Here is a 21,993-nt window from a genome sequence, read left to right as displayed (position 1 = left end):
GAGGAGGATTTTGTGCATTTGTTTTATTCTTGGTGTTTTACGTTTCTGGCAAAAAGGCCACTTACAAACTTTTCTTTTTTTCTACACATTACATTTTATTACAATGTTCCTCCACCATTTCTGCCCTAGGCTTTGGATTTTATTCTCTGCACCATATATTGATCTTGCACTACATGCAGTACAGCTCAAAGATTTTGAGGTGCAGATTGTTTTCCTGCACTCCTTGCTGCAGCATCTCTATAGGAATGCTGCAGAAGCCCTGCTTCACGAGTCTGTCACTACTACTCTCCAGCTGGACCGCGGGGGAGCCTGAAGGCCCTGCGGTCCTTGCCGGTACCTCGCCTCCTGCAGGAGCCAGCATTGCTTTCAGACCTTGGGAGCTGCTGGAAAGGCAGCTCCCTGTGTCTGAAAGCAATTCTGCTCCACTTCCAGCAAGAAAGAGGATTTTCAATGCCCTCGCTAGCTGGAAGCAGAGCATTTGCTGTGGTTTGGTGGAAGCTGTAAAGTTTGGCGGTGTACGTGTGTGGACGGCATCTACCCACTCTTTTCACAGGGTGGACCCCGTCTACTGTGCAACGCGATTGGGCCCCACAGAAATATGATACATTTGTCTTGGTGTCATTTTCAGACACTGGGGCACATGCAATAGCACCAGCCAATTGTCTGCTTTCTTTCAGAGCACCAATATGCAGGCGAAGAAGGGGCTTATCAGATTCTAGCTGGGCCCATAACAAAACCAAAATTAAAGGGTCATCAGGTCTCATTGTGTTGGAGTATCCTGGCTGGGAGCTATGGAGAGCCTCACGCCTAAATGCAATGGAGGGGATACAAAGGCTCACAGCTTATCACTTCACAGGTACTTAAGAGAGGCTTAAGAGAGGCTTGCATTTGACTTTGCTCAGTCCCTGTATATGAGAGATATGAATGCACTATAAGAGTGTCAGATGTGTTGGTCAGGCACAAAATGCACACACATGACAGTTTAAATGCATACATTGACAATAGGTGTGTGAATCAATGTACAGGGTGTGTTGCATAAGACAGTGAAGGTTACAATGTGTAGGAGTCACGTCTTTCATGGCTCACTGTTCTATATTAGAAGGATTACAATTTATGAACTGCAAGTAACAAAAGGATCTTTGTATTAAAAGCAGTAACTCGCTTACCCATCTACATAAATTAAAAAACTATCATCTGAGTTTTTAACATGAGGTGCTCTGCAGGAGACATATTAACCATCTGCTGCTTTGATTCGAAACTGGGACTAGACAAGAAACCGATCTCTCCAGCAAATACCTTAATCTCCGGAGTTATATTACCATTATTATTATCCCCTGAGATTTAGTTGGCAGACTAAGGTTTCTGCAGCAGGTGCCTTAACCCCAGAAGATATTTTAAAATGCAGACTTTGCAGACAATAAAGCAGAACTGATTTACTGCCACATTTCTCCTTGTTGCCATTTTCTTTGTGGCAGGGTTTAAAAAAAATAAATGCATAAACTGAGGCCCAGATTTTGCGTCAGTGTTCGGTCACTTTATTGGCACAACCCTGACGCAATATCTCATTTGTTAAATATTGTAATGCGCTCAAATGTACTCACGAATGACCTGCAAAACATCTGTGTGAGGTCTTAAGATCTGATGTCACTTCTTGTGATGTCACTTCATGTGAAGTCATGGGTTGTGTTGCCACTTCCTGTGTTGCCACGTGAAATGTCACGCAATGTAATGTCACACACCATGTTGTCACTTGCATACTGTCTAACTTGGTTAGTTGCCTCACTTCTTTTTTTAAGACTCTGTGCCCTGGGGACATGTAAATAAATGTCTAGAATACAGCACCCAGTCTGCTTTGTACATATTGCATTGCACCAGTGTAAGACTGGCATGCAGGTTCTCCTGGACACTGCTGGACAGTCTGAAGACACTATGATTGTTCATGTATGATGTTGTTTATGTCCCTGGAATATATACTTCGCAGAAAACCAAGAACATGGCTTTGCTCCTGTACGGGTTAGCACCAGAGACACAGCTACCCGGGCCAAGGGAGGAATGTAACTGTCACATATACTGAGTAAACAGGGCTCTAGAATAGAGATCACTGCTGGTCTGCCTGCTGCTGGGATACTATGGTTGCTTGGTGTGCACCCTGCTCAGATGTTGTCTGCACATAAGGCATCCATTCCTCTGAGCTCGGGGGGGGTGAGGCGGGCAGCCTGCTGCTGTTTGAAGTCCAGACTAAGCTAGGGTCCTCAGACTGAACAAGTGCCTGACGAGAGGCTTAGTTGTTTAGGGTCCGATCACTGGAAGGAAAATGCAACAACGCCTTGAGGATGGAGCATTCAAGAAGAACTGGTGTCTTCTCTGTTCCTGCTCCAGGTGTACACAGGTCAGGTTGGTGTCTGGACTCATTTATAGGACTAGAGATGCCGGTATTTGTCACAGTGACACCTCAAGAAAAGTGCAAGCACCGCTAGCTACAAGGAAGGAGCATGAGTCCTACCCAACAAAGAAAAGTGACTCGTGGCACTTGTCCTTAAGGCAAGAGTTTAAAAGCGTTGCAGCCATGAGTATTCAAGTTATGTACTGAATTAAGCAGACAGAGCACTCCGCCTGTGAAGTTTGTAATATGAATTGGATGCTTGTCATAAATGTATGTAGTTGAATGAATGTGTCATGTGGGGACTGAGGATGGCTATTGATACTTGAGTCGAAACATGTGTGCACAAGGTATGGTAACTAATGTCTGCATGTATGAATGAAAGTTTCCTCATTGGTCCAAGGGGATCTATTCAATAGCATGGACGTCTGCATGACTATAGACTGCCTAGCCGGATCACAGCTAGCGTTAAGAGCCCTAAGAAAGGTACTGGTTTGGAGGCCCAAACAGAAGCTCACAAATGTATCTGTACAACGTAAGGAAGAACGATGAGATAAAATTCATGCTATTGCATAGAACAGGATGCTTGAGAGGATTTGTTGTGATCTGCAGAATGTGTTTTTGATGTAAGGTCTGGAGGTCACCGAAGAATGCCTAGTCGGGAACCATACTCAGAGAAGATATGAGTAAGGTATCTGTGGGGCACTGCTCGAGGGGCAGCTCTGGGGTGCCTTGACCCTGTCTAGGCTGGCATAAGTGGCATAAGAGGCGAAAAGAACTCCCTTCACAGTGGCCACATTCTTGAGCCAGGCCCCACCTGAAGAATGTGCTGGACCTCTAGAGACAGAAGGGCTTAGTCACCATCTGGCAGGTTACCTGGCACCATCCCTATGGAGGTATGTAGTCAGAAGGCACAAGGTGCAAGGGATGGAAATAGTTGCTGATACATGGAAATACCGATTCCTGTGTAGACAGTAATTGTGGATCATTCCTGCAGGCATGCTAAGGGAGCAGGACGAGCTTCTGGCACAAGGCGTGATCCCAAGGGACTAAAACCTTCTCATGACTTTGACTCACATCCATTGACACAAGCATTGCACTTTTTGAACAAGAATTCAAGACAAAGCCAATTTTTAGTTGAAACTGAACAGATTCAGGAGCGGCTGCCCTAACACCAGCTCGCCCACACATTTACTGGCAATCTTTTCCAGAATAGGTTATAGACACTTCTGTGTATTTAACACCTGAAGGTGTTGATGGCCATGGTCTGGTGGTTTTGTGGGCTAATGTGCCCACTGCAGGGGCCTGTGTTTGATCTCATGGTCACAGGTTCAAATCCTGGCGGGTCCACTCAGCCTTTCATCCTACTGAGTTCGATAACGTGTGTACCATTGAGTTGGGTAACAATAAACATCTGCTATTCAGCGCCAAGGTACCCTTGGGTGAACATGCACTTTACAAATACACGTTTTTGTGCAGGATTTTCGGTAACATTATTTTACATGTGTGAATGTGAGCCACAAGCGTTGGATTGGCAAGGTACCAAGTGTTTCTGTAGTTTCCTAAAAAAGGTGCTTGTCACCCCAGCCTTCCAGAGAACCATGAACTTGAGAGTAGTTAGGGTTATGCACTGCTGGGACAGGGCGTACATACAAAATTCTACCAGCCTATGGCACCTGGACAACCGTGTACATATTGTCATTGTACCCGCTTGCCAACCACATGGATGGTTTTCTGGACTCTGCTGACAAGGATGGATGCACTATGGCTTTTCATGGCAATATTTGTTTAAATACGTGTAGCACATGGTCCAGGAATGTGGGCTAAGAAAATATTTGTGAATTCGCAAAACAAGTATTTTTATGGGCGCTTCCAAACTGCAAAGTATTTCTGCCCTGGAATACCTACCACCCAGCCCTGGAAGAAGATTTACTCATACAAAACAGTATGTGCCAGGAAATCATTTTACCATTGTAAAACCAGAGTTTATAATTCAGAAAGTTGCCTTAACTCTTTAACAAAAAAGGAAACTTGCATGTGTTAGTTTCAAGTAAATATACAAGAAGCTGTGGGAATAAAGCCCTGCGTTGTAAGTTGAGCTCACAGAAGCTACCTGCTCTTTCCACCAGGCCCACAATTCTTACTAAGGGGAGCCCTGAAGACTTATCTTTTAGTATTAAATCTGTAACGACAATACTTCAGTACTGTTTGCTTTATGCTGTTCAAAAGCGAGACCAATTCAAATAATCTTTGGAGAAACCAAATATGTGTAACACGTAAAAAGGAGACCCGTGCCATTATGGAATAACTACTCTTTGCCCATGAACTCCTACGCACACTTTTATGTGTTTCTGATTACCACTTTCTGCACACTGGCACGTGCATGCTCATGTCCTTAATTAGGGTGCCAGGTATTTGCTCTGAATAAACTTGGAATCTGCTCTCCGCAGTGACTTTCTTCAGTTTCTTATGGTTACTGCGTTTCCTAGGCAACGCATATATCCTGCAGCAGCGTTGGAAGAGCGGACTCACCTTATTCAGCATGTCTCGCTCTCTCACGAGGTCCTCGATGGCCTTCCGGTCCAGGTCCGCGTGCCTCTTCGCAGTGTCCAGCCCTGAGGTACAAAACACAGGGGGGGTCTTAGAACTGGGCAGCTCAAACAGCACGTTACCGGCAAAAAGCGCAGTGATCCTACTGACTACAAACATAGGGACGAACATCCCGTTTTCTACGTGAATCTAAAATGCATCTCTTGACACCAGGCTTCGTATCTCTCTGCTGCAGCACTGCATAGAACTTCCACTGGTCATGGTTCTATTACTTACCGGTAATCACATTACTCCTAGTCCTACTCTCGCTTATCTCCATTACGCAATGAGTCCCCTGTGCTTCGTAGACACACCCCGTACCAAAATAAAAAGGCATCGCCCCCTCCAGAACAACTGTACGTACCAAGCCACCGTAGAACCACAGACAGCACAAAACCCAGCCCACCAGGCACTGAAGCAGAAAGGGCAAGAGGGAAAGCACCCGAACCAGACCAGCGGCCTACGGAAGCACCAGGAAAGCCTTGGAGGAAGTCACAGACACCCCCAACAAGAACCGCAGACGCAACCCTAAAGGACACAAGAGAAACCGGCACACATGAACCACTGGCACAGCAAGGCAGACCAGGCACAAAATGGGAGGCCGACGAAGGACCGACAGACCAACGCTCACCGGACAGATGGCAAAAGAGCTGCAGGACAGAACCAGAAGCGGCCCTAAGGCGGAATCAGATGGAACAACCAGGCAGGAAGGAGCAACGATGGCACCCCACCAACCAGCATGCAGGGGAAGCTGAAAACAGAGACCACCACCAGATCCAAGAGGGAGAAACCGCACAACAAGAAGCACCCAGAGAGACGAGCAAGAGGCCAGCCACAAACACATCAAAAAGGGACTCCACCAGTACCACACCCGCCCCCAAAGGCACCGACTGCCACAGCCCACAGGAAGCTAAAAACAGCCAAAGCACAGAACATAGGAGAAAGGCAGGCATGAGACACCACCTGGCAGTCACCACGGATGCCCAGCAGCCCGGGGGAAACCCCCAGAAAAAAACACAGACCTGCAAGCACCACAACGCAGACACAGATGCAGAGCAAAGGAAAACCCACAAGTAATGGGAAAAGGAGAGCCCACCGGTCAGGAAACAACCCAAAAACAAAAGACATAGTACCGCTATACCCAAAACAAAAAATGACGTACTACCCAGCGGGATTGAGGGGCCAACAGAAAGGAGCACTGCATTTGCTACCAACAGACACCCACCCCAGAGGCTGAGAGGCCCAGCACCCGAAACAGAAGAGCCAGAAAGGTAGCAGTACCCGAACCAAGGTGCCTAACCAGCCACAGCCACAGCAACAGCCAGACCACCGCACCGAAGCGCAGCAACAAGCCCAGGGAAAGCCCAAAGGCAAAGGAGGCCCCAAAACTCAGGAACCACCGCATAGCCGAACCCGCACGGGGAACAGAGCATCACCAGACCCGGGAAGACAGAATACCAGGACATAGGGAAGCCTCCGTAGCCACGGCCAGAGGACAAGCTCTCACAAGGAAGGAAAGAGTTGAAGAAAAAATCAGGCGGACAGGGAAAGCCACATAGGCGACCCGGCAAGACCTAAGGCCAAAAGCAGCAACCTAACCCCATCCGGCTAGGGCAGAGCAGGTGATTCAGGGCAGACTAGCTGGAGGCCCAGGCACCCACCGCCAAATGCAACAGACACCACAGACCAGACGCTGAGCCAGCCAGCACAAACCCCAGTGACAGGATACGAACACCGGCACAAAAGCCAAGCCCCAGCAAGAGACAGGAGCAGCACACAGGGAAACCCAGCAGAGGGCTGCAAGTAGGCCTGCACAGCATGGACCCATAGGAACGAGAGCCAACCCCTGAGGGCCCAGGCTCCAAACACCCACACAGGCTGGAGTAGGCACTACACTCCCCATAACACCACTGACAAGGAAGCCGAGTGCCAGCAACAATGACCCCTCCCACCCCGGAGAAAGGCACCGCCGATCTCCTGCAGGGAGGACAAAACCAGCACAGTCAAGGAGAAGTCTGTCACACCGCAAACAAATGAAGTCTCTCCCCCCCACCCCCTATGGCCGACAGGGTACAGAACACAGCACCCCTGGGCACAGAATAAAAGAAAGGGACCCTGCGAGCCCTGACAGGGAACCAGCAGGCAGGGAGATACCAAAACTGTGCAGCTGACCCACACAGCGGCGCCAGCAGGACCAGAGGGGCGCCGCAGACCAACAAGCGCACACTCTGCGCATGAGAAAACCTAAACTGCGCCTCGGCCGTAGGCGAGGCATGTGCAGCAGCAGAACCCGCAACTGCCCACCCTGAAGCCAGCACTGAGGCAGGCTCGACCACAGGCCACGCCCAACCAGACCGGAGGAAGGCACAGCCAACCTCCGGTCAAGGCAAAAACAGGCAGGTAACCAAGAACACGCCGAAACACTGGAACTCCTCCCCGCAGAGGAGACAGACTCCCCCGCACTGTCACACGCCAACAAGGGTGCCCTAGGCAATCAGCACAGACATCCAGCCTGGCAAGATATGGAAGGAGGGAGGAGCGCCGAATCACTGCTCATAGGCAGACCCAATCCCCCTCTTACCTGAAAGGACAGCCAGAGGAGAAAGCAGAAGCCGATCCCTATGACCACCGGCACTGCTCGGCCAGAAACAGGTCCATCACGAACGCCAGAGCATGGGGTTGTGGACATTTTTATGTATTGTACAGAATAGTGATTATTTAAAAAAACTTTTTAGAAGTATTTTCTATATGTTGTACTCATGAAAAATGATAAAAAGAGTTGAACAACTTTTAAAAAAAGGAAAACAATGAAATATGGAAAAAAAAAAAAGAATTCAAAAATAGAATCACTTAAAGTGCAATTGTTGTGCTTAGAAGGTCTTTGAAAAAATTATGAACTATGTTTCATTTTGTAAAGTATATAGGCTATGAGGGAATATATTAGTATAGTGCGCACCCCGAACCAGAACACATGCCCAAAAACAAGGCACAGCTGGAACCGGGACGCCGCCCAGCACGGTGAAAAGGCCGCATCTGGCACCGTCCAAAGAAAACAAATAAATAGAGCAAGACAGAGGCGTGCGCACCACACCCACCCCACCGTGTCTACAGACACAAAAGAACAGGTGCTGTGGAGGGGGCTTTTCGCTATATTCTTTGACGAAAAAGTGAAATCACTTGTGGATCAGGTCATTCATCCTACCCCTCCAGAGGAGCGCAAATCCTTAGCCATTTGGCAGAACTTTGACCCATCTCTGAAGATGACCTCCTCAAATTCATCCTCAAAACAAAGCCCTCCAACCATTCTCTTGACCCCATCCCTAGTGCCATTGACATTGACTTCTATACCCACTCTCTTTCATATTGGACCACTCTGGTTAACCTCTCCCTCTGTCAGGCTCCCTTCCTGTTTCCTTCAAAACTGGGCAGGTTACTCCTCTGCTTAAAAACCCGCCGCTGATGTGAACGGCCTCAACAACTTCCGCCCCATCACCAACCTACCTTTTCTTGCAAAAATCACAGAAAGATGTGTAGAGAAACAACTCTCCCGTAATATCAAGGACAATGATCTTCTAGACAATTTCCAGTCTGGCTTCATTCAAAACTGCAGCACTGAAACAGCCCTGCTGCAAGTGACTGATGACAAACTGCGGATACTAGATTCGGGGGAGTCTTGTCTTCTAATTCTCCTTGACCTTTCTGCAGCATTTGACACTGTCAATCAATCAGAGTACTTGTAAAGCGCACTACTTACCCATGAGAGTCTCAAGGAGCTGAGGGGAGGGGTGTGCCGCTACTGCTCGAAGAGCCAGGTCTTGAGGAGTCTTCTGAAGGCGAGTAGGTCTTGGGTCTGCCGTAGGTGGGTAGGGAGGGTGTTCCAGGTCTTGGCGGCGAGGTAGGAGAAGGATCTGCCATCGTTCGTTGGATGTGGGGGACAGCGGCGAGGGGGAGGCTGCCGGAGCGGAGCTGGCGGGTGGGGGTGCAAAAGCTGAGTCTGCTGTTCAGGTAGGCTAGTCCGGCATTGTGAAGTGCTTTGTGTGCGTGGGTGAGGAGCTTGATGGTGATCCTCTTGTTGACGGGGAGCCAGTGTAGGTCTCTCAGGTGTGGGGTGATGTGGCTGCGGCGGGGGACGTTGACGATCAGTCGGGCGGAGGCGTTTTGGATGCGTTGTAGTCGTCGTAGGTGATTGGCTGGGATTCCTGCGTAGAGTGCGTTGCCATAATCCAGTCTGCTGGTGACGAGGGCCTGTGTCACCGTTCTTCTTGTTTCGGTCAGGATCCACTTGTAGATCCTGCGGAGAGTGCGGAGGGTGTTGTAGCAGGAGGAGGAGACAGCGTTGACCTGCTTAGACATGGAGAGTGAAGAGTCGAGGATGAATCCTAGGTTGCGTGCATGGTCGGTGGGTGTTGGTGCTGTTCCCAGTGTGGTCGGCCACCAGGAGTCGTCCCAGGCTGAGGGGGTGGGTCCGAGGATGAGGACCTTCGTCTTGTCCGAGTTCAGATTCAGACGGCTGCTCCTCATCCAGTCGGCGACAGCCTTCATTCCCTCGTGGAGGTTTATTTTGGCAGTGTGTGGGTCCTTGGTGAGGGAGAGGATGAGCTGGGTGTCGTCGGCGTAGGAGATGATGTTGAGGTCGTGATGGCGGGCCATTTGTGCGAGGGGGACAATGTAGATGTTGAACAGCGTCGGGCTGAGGAATGAGCCCTGGGGGACGCCGCAGATGATGCTGGTGGCTTAGGATCGGAAGGGTGGGAGGCGGACGATCTGTGTTCTGCCGGAGAGGAAGGATGTGGTCCAGTCAAGGGCCTTCTCTTGGATTCCGTCTTCTTGGAGGCGTGTCTTTAGAGTGCAATGGCAGACCATGTCGAAGGCGGCTGACAGGTCCAGGAGGATGAGGGCTGATGTTTTGCTGTTGTCTAGTTGGTGCCTGATGTCGTCTGTGGCAGTGATGAGGGCTGTCTCTGTGCTGTGGTTTCGTCTGAATCTGGACTGGGACAAGTCCAAGATGTTGTTGTCTTTGAGGTGGCGGGTCAATTGCATGTTGACGATTTTCTCGGTGAGGAACGGGATAAGGAGATGCCCGGGAACGGGAGTAGGGAGATGGGCCAGACGTTCTTGAGGTCCTTGGGGGTCCGCATTGGGCTTCTTGAGGAGGGCGTTGATTTCGGCGTGCTTCCAGCTTTCCGGGAATGTCGCTGTTTCGAAGGAGATGTAGATGACCTTCCGTAGTTGGGATGCGATTGCTGCGTCTGATTTGTTGAATACGTGGTGTGGGCACGGGTCTGACGGAGATCCTGAGTGGATGGAGTTCATGACCTTGCGTGTCTCATCGTCGTTCACGTTGGACCAGGAGGACAGGTGGTTGGCGTTGGTGGTGTTCGCAGGGGAGGTGGAGTCTGGCGTAGTCGGGGCGGTCGTGGTGTTGAAGCTGTCGTGGATGTCAGCGATCTTGCGGTGGAAGAAGATGGCCAGTGAGTCGCACAGTTCTTGTGAGGGCAGGATGTCATTGGCATTGGCGCTGGGGTTGGAGAGTTCTTTTACGAAGCTGAAGAGCTCTTTGCTGTCGTGTGCGTTGTTATCCAGGCGGTCTTTGAAGGGGGATCTCTTGGCTGATCTGATGAGGTGGTGATGTCTGGGGGTGGCGTCCTTGTGGGCTGCGTGGTTGTCCGGTGTGCGTTCGTGGAGCAATTTCTTCTCCAGTTTCCGGCATGCGCGTTTGGAGGTCTGGAGCTCATCGGTGAACTAGGTGGCTATCTTGCTGGCGTGGCTGTTGGAGGGTTTCTTGAGTGGGGCGAGGGTGTTGACGCAGTCGTCGATCCACTGTTTGAGGTTGCGGGCTGCGGCGTCTGGGTTGGTGGGATCGGATGTGGGTTCTGGGCGAGGGTGGTGATAAGCTGATCAGCTGATCACAACACTCTCCTTAACACTCTTCAACAGAGAATGGGCTTGGAGGGCACTGTGCTTAAATGGTTTGCTTCCTTCCTCTCTGATGGATCACAAATGATCAAAATAGCAAACAGTCTTTCATCTCCTTTGGCGGTAGGTCAAGGTGTTCCTCAAGGCTCTATACTTGCACCCACTCTGTTCAACCTCTATTTGGAACCATTGGGAAATCTCCAAGTAAATCCGGGATCCGCTATCATCTCTATGCGGCGACACTCAAATCTACCTTAAGGTGGGCCTCCTCTCACGATCTCTCCATCCTAAACTCTACTCTCGACACCATTCAAAACTGGATGTTAACTCATCAACTGATTCTGAATCCTCCAAAACTGAATTCCTCCTCCTCTCCTCCTCACTTTCTCCTCCTACGGTTCAATCATGGATGGATCAGATGAATTTACTTAACATTAAACCCATCATTGTCGACAGCGCAAAATCCCTTGGTGTCATACTCAACAAAAAACTCAATCTACTCTACCACATCAATTCCATTGCAAAGTCTGCTCGATACCAACTGCGCCTTCTTTGGGGGATTCGCCGCTTCTTCCCGGAGCAAGACCTTAAAACCTTGGTCCAATCGCTGGTTCTCTTTAGATTGGACTACTGCAATTGTCTTCTTACTGGCCTCCCCAAATCCCACATGTCCCCCCTTAAATCTGTTCTCCATTCAGCAGCTCGTTTCATATATGAGGCCAAAAGAAGCAACCACATCACACCCAATTTATCCACCCTCCGTTGGCTTCCCGTTGAGGTAAGATCTAGGTACAAGACTGCCTGTATCACCCACAAAGCCTTGCACTACTCCTCTCCTCGCTACCTGGTGAATAAACTGAAACTCTCTGGTGGCTCTAGACCATCACGTAATGCGGAAATTGTATTGCTTGAACCTCCCACTTTCAAAAAGGAAAGATCGATGGCCCAATCCTTTTCAGGCAACGCGGTGAGAATCTAGAACTCACTTCCGCCTCAGCTCCGGACCACCACCTCTTCCCAGTCCTTCAAAACTGACCTCAGAGTTCTCCTCCTTCAAAGACACTTCCAGATCAAATTCACGCCCTCTCTATTCCCTGAAGGAAGTTCTTCCACTATAGGAAATTCTGTAAACCATGCCTATAGAAGTGCCGTCCCATTGAGTTCTTGTGTTTTGAGGGTCTGCCATTTATTGCAGTATTATACCTCTACTTGTATCTTGTACGCCTATGTAACTTGCACACATGTCACTTTTTCCACTTATAACGTATCATTTGCTACCTCTTCTTGTATTTTGTTTGCTTTGATACATGCACTGTTGTCACTTTTGCATCATGAAACATAACGATTGCTTTTGTAAAATGCCCTCTTGTAATTTTCTCCTCATGTAACGCTACTGTTCCTATTATGAAGCACTCTGACACCTTCGGGTAAAGTCGGCGCTATATAAAAACGCATAAAATAAATAAATAAATAAAGGGGGCGGTGCCTTTTTATTTTGGGAGGGGGTGGGTCTACGAGGCACAGGGGCCTCATTGCGTAATGGGGATAAGCGAGAGGGACATGGAGGTAATCATGTTTGCCCCCTCCCCTTCGTCCTATCCTTCCAGTTCCCCTCCTAGTGCCCCCAACTCCACACCGCAGAGGTCTTTAGTCCAGTCAGTACATGCACATAGCAAATGCTTAGTAAAGAAAAACACAATGCAGGTACTCTCACCCCTCTCGAGACCAGTGATTTGGTTTTTTAGAGTCTCCCTCTGATGTTCCACTTCAATCTTCTGGTCCTCCAGCAGGCGGTATTTCCTCTGGATTGCTTCCCTCAACTTGGAAAGTTTGGCAATCTCCTGGCGCATTACGCTTACTTCTTCCTGTTTGGTCTGTCATCACAAAAATGTGCAAAATCAGAAACAACGTCAATAACAAAGAATTACTTCTACTCTTTTTTCGTATACCACAAGGTTAAAATGCTTGATAGACAGACAACTGAAACTTAATATGTATAATGAAGCTTAAAAGTTAACCGAGCCTCTGTAAGCAAGGGTAACAATATATTACTATTCAGATTCATATTATTGTTAATCATTCAAATTCAGAACAATATTAAAACAAAGCAATAGGGTTTTGATATCACCTACAATCCAGAAGCTGAAAAGGGAGGTTAAAAGTCATTCAGACATTACTGTCACCAAAATGGTTTATTATCACTATCAACAATCAGGTTATTGAACAGTATTCTCCCCAAGGGTCCAAAGACCTAAATCAGGATTCAGGGTCAGATGTACAAAGCCATTTACCAGTGGGAAACAGCTGAGATTTGGTAAATCACAGGATTTACGAACATTAAATTGCTCACTGACATGTAAAAAAAAACATTCTGCGATTTGGTTACCGAATTGATCAAATAGTTTAAGAATGCATTATGAATCGCTATCTGAAAGAGGCATGTTTCGGGTACCCCTTCAAATTAGCAGTTCGTAACGTGATGTATCCATGTTTTGTGATCAAAATCCAGTTGAAAAAATCATTGAGAGGTTACCCACTCCAAGTTGGGGTGGAAACACAATAACAAAGGGGAAGGGGGTCTGTCTCCCTGGCACCCTTTACCCTTTGTGAATGTGAAAAAAAACTTTGGAAGTTTTTCCATTAAATGCTGACCTGTTACCATTAAGGAGATTGTTTTTATTGAAATGCGATCACAGACATGGTGGTCTGCTGACCCAGGCAGGCCAACTTCCTTGTAGGTAATGGTGAGGGGTGTTGGATTGAGACCTGAACTATTTGCACACAGGTTAGTTTGCAAACTACTTGTGGCAAATGTGTAAGTATTTATTAACTGTACAATTAATTAAAATCATTACAGTGAAAAGTGCTCATCATATTGCAGCTAGAACAATAATTAAAAACTATTATTTGTAACAGAGGTTTAAAATGCATTTTGATAAAAAAAAGTTTGACTCCCCTCCCCAAGTTCCACCGAAGTCGGTCTTCCCCAGAGTTTGTGTTTATGGAGGTGTGGCTTTGAAAGTGGCCCTGGCTCCCATGTTGTTCTATGGGTGGCATTGTCAGGTAATGATTCCTTCCCCTTGGCCTCTAGACCATTCACCATGAGAGGGGTTTTCCTGGCTGGGATGTTGGAAGTGCCGACAAGCATCGATGCACGGAATAGGCCACCTCAGCATCCTTGCGCTGGGTTTGTAATGATCTTCTCCAGAGTTTTATTACATTCATTTGCCAGTTTTAAGGCAGTCCTAATATGATGGATACATTTCCCCAGTCTGGCTTGGATCATCATGCTGTTTGCGAAAAAAAACATGGCTGATGCTTCGCTACAGGATTTTGTTCCATTGGTGGAGCAAATCGGACGCAGTAATCGCCTTCTTTCCTTAATAAGACTGGGGCAACAACATAGCAGGTGGAGCCACGATTCCCTCTTGTATGGGCACAGTCTGCATTTAGTGGCTTCCCCTATGCGAGCTCACACAGGAATTAAAACCCGCGATTCCTAGGGTGATTAGTCTCATGGACAAGATTTTACTTTGAGCTGATGGTGTAATAGCGTCTCTTAAATAAGCCTGGGCTTTGCCTACTGTGTAAGAACTATTCAGGGTGTCTAAAAGTGGACTTGATCGAAGGGATTTACAGTCCAGGTCAAATGAGATTTCACACACTTGATTATTTATCACTTTTTTCCATGTGTTCAGGGGGACGTCCGGCCTCGATATGCTTTCTTTCACTATATTCAATGTCTCAATCGCTTTGTCGAGTGCAGAATGCCAGGGCCAGGGGCAAATTGCAACCTGGGTTTAGTATATTTGGCCCACACATCCTTCTCAATTCATGTTATAGTATTATTCGTTAACCTATTAGCAGAGCGAATGTATTTTGCAAAACTCAATTCATTTGGCCCATCCAGACAATAAAGTATGGCTCCCTGGTGGAGTCAAACCCAGCAACATTAGGCATCGGTTTTGGAAGGCGACCTATATGCGTCCCTATAACAAACTTTTCTAGGTCTAGGGTGTATATTGCTCTAATCAGCTGCTAAGATGTATGAGAAATATTTAAAGGATCACTGATTCATATTTTAAGAGCCGCACCACACTTATTCATGCCTCCTACATTTGATCTGTCCTGGTCCACATTCAAAAACTACATTAAATAAAAAAGTGTCTTTAGGACGCCTGCTAACAAGAGACTGGACTAAATACTCGTGATCCCCTCCGAATGACTGTCCTACTCATGAAGAGAAATCCCTCAGGAGGTCCTGGGATCCCAGATCGAGGACTGTAGCAATGCCCGACTTGTTCAAGAAACTTATAAGCTGTCCTCCATTGGTTCTTGGATAACACAACTAACAGTCCGACTGTACCGGTCGATTTAGCATAAGATGATTTATATTTGTAAATACTCTCGAATGTTTTATCAACGGCGAGGTACAGGGGTGTGTGCAGAAGCCTAGTGCGCTGCAAGCGCTTCTAAAAGACATGCAGTTATCCAGCCTTCCATTTGTTTGCTGAAACGAAAAACCAGCATCTCGGATGTATATATTTACACAGGAGGCCTCTTCAGGGACGTTTACCTTCCTTTTAACTATTCGTAGGATAACTTCCTTTTTATGTCTTTGTAAAATGGAGGAATACGGGCATTCACGGGTCTCCTGGGATACCCCGGGTGAAAATACTGGGACGAGGAGGTGATAAAGCAGCAAGTGTGGGTAACCACCAGACCACTGGGGAGTGCCGGGGGAATCCCTGGGCCGGGGAGACACATTAAAGAGGATTCAGTAATTGGACACTGAAGATGCAACGAGGGCTTTTCTCAATCCCTTGACCACCAGTATTTTTAAGAGAAAAATAATCCATAATGGCCAGAGAGAATATATGATGTTACCACGAATACAAGTTCCACGCATGGCAATACCACGCGAATTTTAGTTCGCAAGTGGCTTTACCACGCTGGAATTTGCAACGAAGGATTATACCACGCATTTTAACCTTCGTTTAAACACAAATAATAAAGAATATTTTCTTACCTGACACCTTCCCGTCTTTCACGAGCAGCCCGTACTTCCATCCACCATCGAAACAAGCGTCAAAACACGTCTGCCAAAATTAAAAAAGGACTACTATTTTGACGTAACGGCACGTCTTTGGGGGAGGCACTTTCCTTTTACCTCGGTGGTACTGAAGTGCGTTTTTTTTAAATTTAATTAACCCGCTCCTTTGTTTATTTTTGGGGGGGAGACCCCCCCAGGCCCCCCCAGCCGACCCCCGCCAACCCCCCAATCCCACGCTGAACGACTGGAAGGAATTCCACGCCTCCCCCTAGCCAGAACGTATATGCGTGGTAAAGACTGTCGTTGAAGGCATACGCGTGGAAAAGACGTTTGCGAGGTAAGTGCCTCGTAGTAAACGTCACGCGTAGAAAAGCCTTCGTTGAAAATGATGTTTCCCGGCCAGAGACTTACCTAACATCGCCGCAATGCAATAAATAAAAGTTCGATCAACAACAGTAGTACAAAGCTTCAGAATGCTGGACCCTAACCACAAGAAGGCCAATCGCCTGTAGAGGTAGGAAAACATAAGGGGCCTGATGCACGACTATTTTTGTGGTCGCAAATGGGGAATCGGCAAGGTTGCAACTGCAAAATTGGCTCTCCCGTTTGTACAAACCCTGAATTGCGAGTCGGTAACCTACTACCGACTCGTAAAATAGATTTTGTGACTCGCTATTAGGAAATGGCGTGCCAAGGGCATCGATTCCAAATAGTGAGTCACAAGTTAATGTACGGTCGTTTTGCGACCGCAATTTACCACCCATTTCAAAAAGGTGGCAAGGTACTCGCAAATGGGAAGGGGTCCCCAGTGGACCCCTTCCCCTGAGTGACTGGTAATGAAAATATTTTTTAGGAGCAGGCAGAGGGGCCACTGCCTACTCTTAAAAAATGAAACAGAAATGTTTAATTTTTCTTTTTTAAATGCATCCCGTTTTCCTTTAAGGAAAATGGGCTGCATTTAAAAAAAAACTGTTTTATTTAAAATGCAGTCACAGACATGGTGGTCTGCTGATCCCAGGAGGCCACCATCCCTGTGAGTTCTGGCCATTCCCAATGAGGTCGCAAATTGCACGCCTTGCCTCATGAATATTAATGAGGCAGGTCGTTTGCGACCCCATTGGGAATCGCAAACAGTGTCTGAGACACTGTTGTAAATTACATTTTTGCGAGTCGCAAATTGCGAGTGGCAAAACGATGCAATTTGCGAGGGGCAAAATGGAAAGGTCGTACATCTGGCCCCATGTCTTTATGGCCTAACTGTGTGGTTCTTCCACTGCGAGGGCAAATCCTTCTACAGTAACTAGGGTACCCACGCCCCAATTCTGAATGACAGTGCGAGGTGGCTTCAGGGCACCTCCAGCTATGCCACACTCCACCGTCCACACATCCAATCACAGTGAAGGAGACTAAATAAACAAAAAACAATCACAGTGCAGGCGACCAAATGAACCTCGTCTGTAATACTTCATTGCTGATTAGCAAAGACAACAGTGTATCAATAAAATCGTTAAAGGGGCAAACAACTTCTTTCTTATACCCAAATGTACGCGGTAAATAGCCCAGAGCAAGCGCACGTTAGGTGATAAAGTATTTCGAAACTCACATTGTAATACTTACTTTGAGCTCTAGCGCCCTCTGCTGGTTCTCTTGAAGAAGCTGCTCATTCGCTATGCTGTTTCCTTCGTTCTCTTGCTGAAGTTTTGAATTTTTCAATTGAAATTGCTCCAGTTCTTTGGAAACTCGTTCATTTAAGATCTGGCAAGAGTGAAACAGTAGTTAATAAAACCTCGACGTCTATATGGTAACCTAATACATAAACCCCCTCCCCTTGAAACTTTAATCCCGGAGCAGCGCAGCCGGCATGGCAGAGTGCTTTTCGTTTTATGTAAATAGCCCCTTATCGCGGCAGTAACTGCCAAACATCGTCCAAACGCGAGAGCTAAATCGCTAGGGGAAATGTCAACATCTGAAGCGGACTGCGGGCCTCGGAAGTAAAGAGGTCTCACTTGCAGGTGGTGGATTAATATTTTAAGAACCATTTTCCATTTGGCAGCAATCTCTCTAATCATTTCAAATGAGCGTAAAATGACGGCCCTTTTATCAGCTGGCAAGCAAAGACGCTGTTCAGATCTCAGCAAGGAATTTTGTTTCATATGTTATTCACAGCATATGCGCTGCCAACAGGACATACCCACTCCATTTCCTGATTTTCTACAAACATTCTGGTTTATAGCTTTAAGATTAATACAAGTGTTATTCAATATTGACAGCAATTTGTGAAGCATGTTGGACTGTTGGAGCTAATTAGTTATGTAAAACAGGAGTAATCTGACGCAAATACGGTGTGTAGCCTCGTTTGCACAATCCTGGACAGCTAAGGTGAGTGTAATCGCTAGCCCAAGACAGTGTTTAATTGGAACCGGTGGTTGTATGTGCACAGGGCCGGCCCTAAATCGAACTGACCTGCACAGCACCCTGAGCGGAAAGAAAATGTGGTGTTTGTTGTGGGAGTGAAGGGTCGTTAAGGTGTGACAGCGGGAGATGTGAGGAAGAAGGGAGGAAGGCGAGAGGATGATTGGGTGCTTACAATTACGCTGAGGTATGTTAAGTGCTGATTACAAACAGCCTCATTTATGAAAAGTGTTGCATCACTGCGCAAGAACAGAGATGCAACACTTTTCAGTGCGCCCTCCTTACGACATGATGGATGCTCCGTATTTATTGTACGGCGCACCATGTTGAAAGGAATGACATACACGCATCTGTCGGTGTAAGACCCATGAATTGCTGGAGTTGTGTCATAAGCATGAAGCAACTCCAGCAATGCATGGGGGAGGCCTAGTCCCAGTGCCCTGCATCACCCTTACGCCTGCTGTGAGGCAGGCATAAGGTTGTGACGCAGTAGCGTTGTAGAAGTGGCGCAGTGAAATCTGATAGATTTCCCGATGCCACTTCTATGAGACTTTATCACGTGGGAACGCCCACCCGGCATACATTATACCTGACGCAGGTTTAATGTAGCACAGGCATTTACAAAGTGACGCATCTGCTTATATATGTCACTTTGTAAATATTGCGCAATGTGGTGCATTATTTACACTACTGTTGTGTCACAAAAAGTGACACAACGGCTGGTTAACCCCTTCGCTGCGAGGGTAATTCCCCCGCTCTGCTGGGGGGGAGGGAGGCGCGCACAGCGCCCGCATGCTCATGACGAGCTCAGCTCGTCATGAGGCACGGCACTCCTGTGCTCATGACGAGTTGAGCTTGTCACAGGTGCACTGGCTCCTGTGGAACGCTCAGCACAGCAGGGGAATTCTCCCCGCACCTGAGAGTTCCACAGCTCATGACGAGCTGAGCTCGTCATGAGCACCGGAGCACCGTGCCTCATGACGAGCTCGTCATGAGCATGGAAAAGATTAAAAGTGTTGCAAGCCTTCATAAATAAGGCTCAATGTCTTTAACAGGACCCGATTGAGACCAAGTGGGATGGACAAGCTGCTGTTTGAATGTAATCAAGTCAAGCAGCTCCCTGCTGCGTCCCTTGGAATATTTGCGCCACATGCCTTGGCCCAGCTCGCCTGCCTGTGCGGGCCACCAGCACTTATTTTTGTGGACCAGCACTTATTTTTCTGCATCAGGTACTTACTGAGTGTAATTGAGGGAAAAACACACATATCAGAAAAATGACAAGAAAGACGGCAAAACCCTCACAAAGGAAGAAAGCAGGAAGCTGGAAGAGTGAGATTTTTAGTCCGGGAGTGTCTGGTAGTAGATTCAAGAAGCAGAAGGTGGATTTAAGACTGCGTAGCCTAAGTATTTTGTGAGCTGACATTCAATTACACCGGCAGCGGTCTTCGTAGTAGATCTTCGGGCATCAGCACTCTTTATTTTACAAATTAAGCACTGTAACCTCTATGTTGTTACTTTCAAGTTCTATTATCTAACAAAAATGGTGCTGATATTTTAATCATTAGATAAATAACTCATTCGGTGTAGTTCTATTTTAATTTCACTATTACAAAGTTGCGATTTTGATCGTATAAAATATATCGACCTAAAAGGAAGAATATATAAAGTATTTAAGGGAACGGCGCTAACATATGTTATGTTATGTTATGTTAACTTCGGTTTATATAGCGCCAAATCACCTGCAGGTCTCTAGGCGCTCAAGACCGATGACAGACAGCAATGATTCAGAGCGTAAGAGAGGCCCACAATACAATACTATTTAAGTGGGCCAAACGCCTCTTTAAATAGAAGCGTTTTTAGCAGCTTCCTAAAACGCAGGAGATTGCTTCTCTCCGGAGCGGTTCTGGTAGTTTGTTCCATATCTGTGGAACCAAAACCGAAAAAGATCTCCCTCCCTTAGTTGCTAGCTTATATCGAGGGCAGACCAACAACTGGGTAGCAGAAGACCTAAGTGTTCGTTTGGGGTTATAGATCTCCAGACGTTCTTTAATATAGGCGGGGGTTTGCCCATAGATTGCCTTGTGGGATGTGCATAAGCTTTTGAACTCCACCCTCTGCTCAATAGGGAGCAATGTAGCTTAAGCAATAAAGGGGTGGCATGGGTTCTTCTTGGTAGCCTGAAAGTTAGTCGCGCAGCATCATTCAGGACAACCTGCAATCTATTGGTCAAGGTTTTAGGCAGACCTAAATAGAGAGCATTCCCATAATCCAATCTCGAAATGATTCTAGCAGAGACAATCATACGGAGCATGGACAAAGAAAGAAGGGGAGCTAACTTGCGCAGCTGTCTGATCATGGTCTGTCATTCGCTCATTGCCCATCTCAAATGGTGATACTGAGAACTAATAAGCATGGTCAGCTCCTATCATGATACTGGATGTCTGGTGCTTCGCTCACCTTGATCTACTTTTAGATAATTGCTACGTGCATTTGATGGCTTCACTCTTTACATTCGGGCAAGTTGCCCGCTTCGGCTATACCCATTGTTTCCGAAGGGGTTGAGTTCTTGTTCTGTGGTACACTAAGAGCATCCTGTTGATGGATGTCTCTATCTCTGTGCCTGATGAGGTCAGTCATGCAGGTGGCTTTCATGTTCACAGAAAGGGCATAGCTCACTTTTTCACTGAAGGACGGTGTGTCAAATATGTATGTTGCCATACATCAATACACATGTATTGTTCTCACTCATAAATCGGGTGTTGAACAGAGAGAGGACAATTAAAAAAAAGAATTGAGTGCTTATTCATAAATGAAATACCATATGGGATTATGCACAAAGTAGTGTTTTTTAAGTAAAAATGTTGGCGGTTTGATAGAAAGGAAGAACAAATTCAAGCCACACTGGTGTATCCCAAAATTCGGAAAAAAGCTAAATTTATCTCCACCGATAAATTGCATAACTGAATAGTATACCTGTAAATCTATTGATCAAACTACAACCCACTTTTACAGCTTTGCATAAGGCATCATCTATCTATTTGTTGCCCTATATTTGTCTCAAACTTTCTTTAAGTAGACAAGTGCCTTTTGTTGTTGGTCACCCCAAACCCCCCCCTTTCTTTTGGTATATTTTTTTATTTAAAGTTTTTTCCAATGCCAAAATCCCACAAAGAGACTCTGGCATAGCACCCCCGTAAATATCATATTGCAATCACTCCCGTATCCTCCCAACCCCCCACCGTACACATTTGTATTGTTACATTCCGGTGAGTCACCTTACTCTGCGGTGCTGGACATCAGATAGGAGTCATATATGGACCCCACAAGTCTTTCGGCCTTGACAAAGGAGGAAGTTCCTCGGCTATGTTTCAAGCTGAGTCTTACAATATGCCAGGTATTGGAGACAGTCTGTGTGTTTTGTTACCCTCCTCCCGCCCCAACACATTGACACTCTGTGTTTGGATGACAACAGTGACACTGCTACTAGTTTGTGATTCGTGGGTTGGAGGGATTTGACAACTAGGGCCTAACAGGCACACCTTGGGCGAGCTGTCCAAGTGCTCCTCTACCATCGTCGATATAGTTTGTGTGACGTGTGTCCAGTACTGAGCCGCCGGGTTCCATAGTCACGCCAGATGGAAAC

The 21,993-nt window shown here is 47.0% G+C and overlaps 1 protein-coding gene across 1 annotated transcript in view; it reads right to left on the bottom strand.

Moving 5' to 3' along the window:
* CFAP58 (cilia and flagella associated protein 58) overlaps positions 1-21,993 on the bottom strand; it is a 702,265-nt gene that overhangs the window by 434,629 nt on the left and 245,643 nt on the right. Inside the window, exons 6-8 of the mRNA XM_078641175.1 lie at positions 17,556-17,693; positions 12,600-12,759; positions 4,913-4,995 (exon numbers count right to left, since the gene is read on the bottom strand). Coding sequence (XP_078497301.1) covers positions 4,913-4,995; positions 12,600-12,759; positions 17,556-17,693 — 381 coding nt within the window. The remainder of the gene's footprint in view (positions 1-4,912; positions 4,996-12,599; positions 12,760-17,555; positions 17,694-21,993) is intronic.

Source organism: Lissotriton helveticus, chromosome 5_1 (genome assembly GCF_964261635.1).
Source record: "Lissotriton helveticus chromosome 5_1, aLisHel1.1, whole genome shotgun sequence".
NCBI lineage: Eukaryota > Metazoa > Chordata > Amphibia > Caudata > Salamandridae > Lissotriton > Lissotriton helveticus.
This window is presented reverse-complemented; position numbering and strand designations above follow the sequence as displayed.